Source organism: Paramormyrops kingsleyae, chromosome 11 (genome assembly GCF_048594095.1).
Source record: "Paramormyrops kingsleyae isolate MSU_618 chromosome 11, PKINGS_0.4, whole genome shotgun sequence".
NCBI classification, from domain to species: domain Eukaryota; kingdom Metazoa; phylum Chordata; class Actinopteri; order Osteoglossiformes; family Mormyridae; genus Paramormyrops; species Paramormyrops kingsleyae.
The window spans coordinates 29,940,809-29,949,374 of NC_132807.1; the positions used below are offsets into that span (position 1 = coordinate 29,940,809).

General features: G+C 40.4%; 1 protein-coding gene across 1 annotated transcript in view; it reads right to left on the reverse strand.

Annotated features, from left to right (window-relative positions):
* The window catches only part of LOC111843294 (transcription factor Maf), a 98,223-nt gene extending 90,185 nt beyond the window's left edge, over positions 1–8,038 (reverse strand). The window contains exon 1 of the mRNA XM_023810768.2: positions 6,602–8,038. Coding sequence (XP_023666536.1) covers positions 6,602–7,566 — 965 coding nt within the window. The 5' untranslated portion in view covers positions 7,567–8,038. The remainder of the gene's footprint in view (positions 1–6,601) is intronic.
* Between the last annotated feature and the right edge of the window lie 528 nt (positions 8,039–8,566).

Sequence of the window (8,566 nt, forward strand, 5' to 3'; positions counted from 1 at the left end):
TCGGTATGCAGTAACGAGTTTTAACATATACCGATTCTGAAAGCTAATTCTGAATATCAATGCTTTTGATTTTTAATGAACAAAAATGATTCACAAAGCGGCACTAGTTTGTTACTCCTTAAGCAAAACTAATGACCCTGAATTGGCAGTCGCACTCCCCCAATCAACAACAACAATAGTAAATACAATTATTTTTAGAAATGCCATTTAGTTTTTTATATGAACGTACTACACACTAAGACGTATTACACACCATTTTAACTATGGTCTGACTGTGACACCGAAAAGCAACATATTTTACGACTTTATAATTTGGCTCGATTTATTATCAAATCAGTTGGTCGTGATTCTTTCTGCCTAGAGAAGTAGCCTATCTGTTCGATCTACTGCTTAAGATACCGCCTCAAACCCATCCGCGTGTTCAAAAATTACATATATTTCTGTAGCGTGTCATCTAGCAAGTAGTTTAAAACGAATCCTTTTCGCAATATTAATTTGGGAATGACGAATTAAAGAATGATTCAGACTCTGAAAATGTCATCTTGCTGCGGTCCTTTGAAGAAGCGCTTTCTCTATTATGTGTAGGAAGCGAAGCGGGGACCACGAAGATGTGCTTTTGGCTTTTCCGTGTGATGCTTGGGACTCTGCTATGTTGGCTTCTCCTAGCGGAATCCACGCTGTATTCCCGGCTATATACGTTTGACCCTTGTTTGGCAGATAGGGTGCTTATATGGAGTTTCGTTTTGCCTTAGTTTACGTAAAGTGTTTCAGTTGGAAGCATACTTAATTTGGACTCTGAAATGACTTGTTTTTTCCCTTTGCAATTTATTTTGTCATTTGTTGCCCGTGCTGTTGTGTTTTCTGTTTCGAGATCTGGTGAACATCCTAGCTGGTTTTGAGCGCCGAAACACCTATTTGAAAAGAGCGCACACGGGCGAATGGTTTAGGATATATACTTTGGCAATGTTGTAACTGGCCAGTTGGTTTGTACCACAAATGACCGCATTGCTTTATCTCTTTACAAAATGTAAGAAACGTAAGAAACGACTTAAGAAAGCAATCAGAAAATCGGCATCGGAGCAAGCCGTTTCAATTTTGTTGCGGTGCCTGAAAAAGCGCTGAAGGATACTGGCATGTCCGTGATGCGGGATAATCCCCCGTCTTCGCCGTGGGACCCCGGGGGATGCACGCCCCACAAACGGGATGTCCCCAGCGGGACCTTCAGTACTATTGGAATGGAACATACTTGCTAAACAATTTATGCAAAATGACTTCGTGTCACTCTGCCGTTACAAAGGACACCCGTGTCGAGCTGCACCCTGACCATTAGTGCTTCCTCTGGTTGCAGGGAAAGCACGCGCGCTTCCACGTTGTTGGAAAACAGTAATATATTGCGTTTTGGTTGCATGTTTTGACGTCAGATTAGATCATGCTGCAATTAACAATTGTGTTAACACTGTTAATAATAATAAAAAAAACTGCAAACATAAATGTCAACATTCGTTTAGTAGCACGCGAACACTGCCATGGCATTGCGGCGAACCCCACGTGCCGAGAAGCAGAATCTCATTAAACTTCAGCGGGGAGTGATGCGCGTTGCAACACAGAACAAATCTGTAATTTAAAAATATGAATGTTTTAATAATATTGCAAAATGGATTTAGAGAGTCCCTCTCTCATAACCTGAAAAATGCAAACTGACTAAAACACCGTGTAAATGCTGCTAGACAAGATGTGTCGCTATTCTGAAATATCTGTAAAACACAGATATAATCCACATATAATGAAGTATGCCTATACATACCCAGTCCACCGGTATACTAATCAGGAAATGCACATTGGCTGAAAGAGAAGCCCAGGTTGTGTGTTAGGGCATAGTACTATTTCAGACTGCCAGACAGGCAGGGGGCTTCCTGAAATATAGAAAATACATTACAGACGGCATGGAACTTGCGGTCCAAAATAAGTAACTACACCAGGCTCCTGGGCTACAGCTGCTTGGTCTGCCGTCTCTATTACCGCCAAAGTCGCTTCTGTCCAGGCAGCTGCACCGCAGTACTTCCCAGTATAAGCACTGTTCCCTATACGCAGCGCTTCCTGCACATTATACTGGAGGCTCCTGGCATCAGGGCATCACAGCTCTGCCATAAAGGGAGACCCTGGGAGAGCGGGATGAAGGTACTGCTCAGACATGGGGGCACACAGGATCCATGTCCTCTAAGACACTCTCAAGCACATGTGGATACTGCAAATACCTGCTAGCTCTTCTTTTGTTACTATGTGAAGCAGAACAGATATATTTTGTTGTACACTGTTCGGCAGTCAGTAATGTCTCCCCTGGGCCGTTGTTTGTTTGCGATTGTACCGCAGCTTGCCTGTGCTGTTGAATATAAATACTATGTTCATTGTAAGACTGCACCCAAGCCCCGAGCTGACAGGAACCATTCCCACAATCAAATGGCAAAATGCATCACCCTGTAGCACACACCTCCCGAGCATCACTACAGTTTCTCAGTTTAAGCATTACATACTTATATAAAACTCCTCCCCTGCTCTTACTCTAATGCATTATAAGCATTGCACAAAGAAAAAAGCCAAAAAAAAATATAATAATAATAATAATAATAATAATAATAATAATAATTGTAAGGACTAGTGGCCCACAGTATGCGGGAATCACAAACATGCTTATTGTAGTATTCAAAATGAATTATGTGTAAGTTCATATACGCATGCAGTCACATAACACATGCAGGTACATAACACATGCAGGTACATAACACATGCAGGTACATAACACATGCAGGTACATTCTTGTGCACACATGGCACTTGAGAAGCGTCACAAATGACTAATCAAACTAATCTCCCCTCTTGCCTCACTTTGCTTCTCTTTCCGTGCGAAACACGTAACCTTTATTTAACAATCGGCCCTTACTGTCCCCGCTGTTTATGCAAAGTAAAATCCTACTGGTTACTAATCGCATACCGCATAGCTCAGGCTCAAAACGCCATCCCTCAGATGTGAGGATGCTTAAATGCAGGTCGACACCTACATCTCCAGACATTTAAGGGCAAAGCAGAGTCCACATTAGGTGAATGAACACAGAGATATATGGGACAAAATGGGAAGGGGTCACAATTTAACAGATGGAACAATATAACCCATTTAATCACATTCATTCATTCTGGATTTTAGGACACAAGTAACTGAACTGATGAAAGCACGCCATGCACAATACTGGCCATTAACATCCAGTGAGTTACCTCATTGCTTAAAATTGATCACACAAAAATGCATTTGCTAAATGCACTGTTTCATTTTAATCTGAGGCTATATCTTGCACTTAATTTATGAATGATCCATATGTGCACACAATTGTAAGGGTAGTAAAAATAATATATAAACCTTGATGTTACTGCCAGACATGCAGTGATTTAATTAAATAAACATGATGATTTTTTAATCAAGCAAACAAATGTAATTTTAATGCCCTTTAAAAATGTCTTCCAATGAAAATTTAAATTTTGTCTCACTTGAGCCTACTCCGCCTTTCTCTAAGTTCAATATGATTTTCTTATTTACAAGTTAATGGATAACATCTAAACTTTGAGGGTTCAAAGGGTCCTGCATATAGAAAATTGCCTGAGCAAACTGAACGCCAAACGTTTGCCTTCAAATGAATAATTAACTATGATTTAACGACAGCTTGAACTGTTCCTATTGAAAGTTGTGCAATGCTGGCGAAACGCCAGGCAGCACTGAAATTATTCAATACATTTACTTATGTCTTGTTCCCTCTTGCTTTCTACATGCGCCCTGTGATAAAACCAGTTTGGTCTGCTCTTTTACTTCATTCTGGTGGTAAGAAGTATCTTCGACTTTCAGATGCGATTAGTCATATTTGTCTCGATTTACACACCGCCCCGCCTTTGTCAGTCTTAAAATAACCAGTTAATCTCCCGTTACTTTACAGGAATGAAAAACTGTATTTAAATTTTCCTAAAGTTGATCATTTCTTTTTAATTGTAGCAGTGCGATACGCCGTTTTCATTCCGATTTCATACCACCCTAGCGATTTGTCATGAAATGAAAGATTTTTTTTTTCTTTTTACATAATATCTTTGGTTCGCCAGTTACAAAACTTTTGCTCTCTACGGCTTCGAAAATATATCTGATGTAATGCATGAAGCAGTGTTTACAGATACCAGCATACATCGATGTATCCGCTGAAGACCATTTTTGAAGAATATAAGGGGAAGTCGTATAGTATATTACGACCTGAAGATAGTCGCCTGTCATAAAGATGTGTAGAACCTTTGTGTATACGTGCTTATTTAATCTCACGATCTTTAAGGAAAGGGCGAATGTTACGACAGCTGATTATATAAAACTTTGATATCACGAAGCATAAATGCAAAACAATGTCGATTGCGATATCGGACAGTCTTTGCTACTGCAACTAAGTTTCACAAACCTAAATACTTTTTAAGTTAAGGTTAATGCGTGCTCAAAGGACTGAAAAACTAAATGAAGCCCAATTTGCAATTATTTATTTATTGCATATTGTTTAATGGTATGAAATGAAAATAAGCACATACATGAACATCACATATGGTTAGTGAGTGAAATAATTTTGCACAGCAAAATATATATAAATGAAGAAATGTTTCAATTAACATATTTAAAAAATTTATTGATGGATGATATTTCCCCATTTTCCACAATCAGGGTATCAGTCTAAGCCTAATTCTTAATGTCCAGACATAGCTGATCAATATATTATTGCCTTGAAAATTATGGATTCGGTTTGAAAAATATCTAGTCCTGTATGACAATACAACTATTAAAATCGCATCGTTAATTTCTCGAGCAATGTCCTGAATGCTTTTTTAATATTAGCGTTTTGAACAGTTTCCATTCTGTAATACAGGATTGTAAGTTATACTTTAGTGCAATTCAGTCCAAATACTTCAATTCTTTGAGAGGAAAACATTTGCAAACGGATGGTCGTCTCCGCTGAGCGAGTAGAAGTCTCTCTCCATATAATACTTTGGCTTAAAATACAGTCAGTGGTACGTATAACAAGGGCTACATCTGTCAAGCTTCTGTTTTAATTGCAAGCACATGCCGCAAAGCTGTTTTCTTATTTAAAAACCCCGTTTTATTTTACAGATTTTAACCCCCCTCCCCCCGACATTAACAAAAGAAAGACACGGAACAATTTAGTGCATAGGACCATTATAAAACCTACATCTAGAAAACCTAAGTTATCTACCACATTCCTTTTTAATTACAACCTGCTGCATAACCATATTAACTCTTAGGCTTACAGATTATAAAACTATACTTAAATTATATACTAGGAATCCATAGAATTCCAGAGTTACCAAATGCATATAGATGGGGTACTTATTCAAATAAACAATCCGCTTTAAGCAATGAACAGTTTTAGTCCCCAAACGGGATTTCCTTTTTTATATAAATGCTTAAGTCCTTTCCCCCTTGACAACGAGGAATACAGTCTGACAACTTTCAATGGGAATGCGTCATTGCATTCATTGTGTAAAAATGGGTGTAGATTCCGCAAAGCTAGTCTAACTAATCAGACGCATGGAAGGTGATGTGAAGGATGTCCCTCTCACTTTTTTGCTGCAGTCCCAAAAAAGTGATGAGGCGGTAAAAGAAAGTTATGAATACCATGCCGGAGTCATCCAAGAGAGTTCCTTCTCAAGCACAAAAAAGAAGGGAAAAAAAGAAAACCGTACATGTCCAGCATGCAGGGCCTTTTAATAATAAGTAGTCTCTTTATAAACGATGTATGCATTCATCTCTATACAGTTTTTGTTGCTGCTAAACAGAAGAGTAAGCGTAATGCATGAGATGAAAATGGGTTGAAGATGGCAACAAAATCTTCCGAGTTTCGCTTACAAAAAAAGAAAAAGCAAAAAAAAAACCAAACAAACCAAAAGAAAAACCGCTCTACAGTTTTTACTTGCATTTGATTTTAGCAGGTGTTTTATGAATATATTTCTGTTTTAAGTATAATGATAAAAAAGGTAAACTCAAGTTGATGGACTCCACCTTTGTATACATATAAATAAGCGCGTGCGAAATCGCACGCACGTATACATTATAAGGTCAAACATCAACTATAGAAAAATGTAAAACTATGTTGTATTTATTAATAATAACACAGCAAGCCAAAAGAAAAAAGAAAAACGAAACAAATGTAGAAACAATAATAATAATAATAATAATAATAAGTATGATACTAAACTGAAGTTTGGTGGCAGGTTTCAAAGAGCCGGCTCCAAAATGAAGAACCAAGTTCAATCTTTCTACTGTAACCCCCACCACCCCCCCCCCCCCCAAAAAAAAAAAAAACTCACGAAGAACGTTACGTTGTCAAGCTTGAGCAAACCCCGATTCTCATAAAAAATGAAAATAATTTAAAAAAAAGGACAAAAAAAGTTGGCAAACTTGTTTCTTGGTCTAGCAAGCCCCATACAAAAATAATTCACACGAAGAACTTTTATGACGGGGTTGACAAGCTCGATGTGTGTGTTTTTTTCTTTCTTTCTTTTTAGCGGAGACTCACATGAAAAATTCTGGAGACGAAGGGTTGTTGTCACTGCTGGAGCCGTTTTCTCTGAAGCCATTGCTGATAAGCTTCTCGTATTTTTCCTTGTAGGCATCCCTCTCCCGGACCAGCCTGGAGATCTCTTGTTTGAGGTGATCCACTTGCTGAATTAGCTGGGTCTTCTCGCCTTCCAGGACGTGCCTCTGCTGGACCCTCTTGTAGCGGCATGACTGGGCATAGCCTCTGTTTTTGAGGGTTCTCCTCTTTTGTTTAAGCCTGATCACTTCTTCTTTGCTGACCCCGCGTAGCTGCCGATTGAGCTCTCGCACTGACATAGTCACCAGCTGATCGTCCGTAAATCGGTCATCCAAATGCATATGTTGGTGATTTCCTCCCGAGTTTCCGTTGGAGGGGATGCCTGGTGCTTGGTGATGTCCTCCGGCGTGATGGTGATGGTGGTGATGGTGTGGACCCCCATTCTGCGCTGCAGCAGCCGCGATAACTGCGGATACTACCGCAGCTGCCGAACCAATTTCTTCCCCGGCCATAGTGCCTCCCGATCCGGCTGCACCGGGAAACTGCTGCCCTCTAGCATAACCATCGAAGCTCTGAAGCTGATGACTGCTGTTGATCAGCGCCTCCACGGCGTCTTCGGGGCTGAAACCCAATGCCTCCGGGTTCAGCTGCTGTTGGTAACCGGTCATCCAGTAAAAATCCTCCAAGTGCGCCTTCTGTTCGCTCCCGGAGCCCGGACTAGGCGCCGAGAAGCTTGGAGAAGGAGGTACCGAACTGCAAGGCGTGCTCATCGGGGTGGAAGACAGGGATCCCCCGGCGATCAGGCGGCTGCACTGGCTGATGCTGCGATCGGGCTCCACCGGCTCCTTTTTCACTTCAAACTTCATCAGATCGAAGTCATTAACATATTCCATGGCCAGGGGACTGGTGGGCAGGTCGGAGTTGCTCATTGCCAGTTCTGATGCCATCCTTTTGCTGTTGACAGTCCTCCAAAGGGGGTGAAGAGCAGCTGTCAAACTGTTCTGGTTTGAAAGAGTGTGCGCCAGCTTGATATTTATTTATTTATTTCAAACCAAGAAAAAAGGTTTTCAATTTGCAGCGACAATCTTTTCCTAAATGATTTTCCCTTTGCAGAGTCTATTGCACAGACGCATCAGAGCGGTGCGCGCGTCTCGCCCTTTTCCTTTCAATGCATGAGAATATCGGCAGCCTTGTATTTCAAACATTAACACTTCATGGCTTCTTTAAAAATATACTGCGTAAATTGGAGACGGTAGAAGATGCAAGTAGTAGACAAACTGCAGTCTTGTAGAAAAAAATAAATACCCCGGGCTTGTTGGAGAATTTTAAAGGCTCACCCAGCAGATGAGTTTAAAAGCATTGCTGAGTTTTATAGCCGTCCTGACGTCAGTTTGAAATGGGAAATTGACTCAGACTCGGAGCCAATGGGCTCGCTCACTCTGAAAGCCAATTAACATAATAGTACAGAAACAAAACTTTTCAACTGTCAGGGACTATCAGCTGACTGTCAGCTGGGACTGAAACGCTTAACTCTTTCGCACCGCCGTACGTGAAGTAAAGAAATGTAATAAAAACGTTTAAATTGAGGTATAGTGCAACTGAATGCCGCGTAGGTTATGTTTGACTAAGCAGTCCAGCGGGGGAGAAATATCCCTGTAAGCGTAGTATTGCACAAACAGCAATATTGCAAAAAGCTGGCAATAATGAAATAACTAGCGTAGCGAACAGGAATAAAATAAACAGTATTTGTTTACGAATGTTGTGCAATGAAAAATGTCCGAAAACTCTCATTATGCGGGTGATATATTTTACAGGACGGCTAACTTAAATGCATTAGCAACACATCAGACTGATTTAATATCGCAATTGCTCGATCGTATATCGTTGTACGCGCACATATTGCCCTTGTAGGCGGAAAGTATTTTAAAACGTGCGTAATGTGTGTCA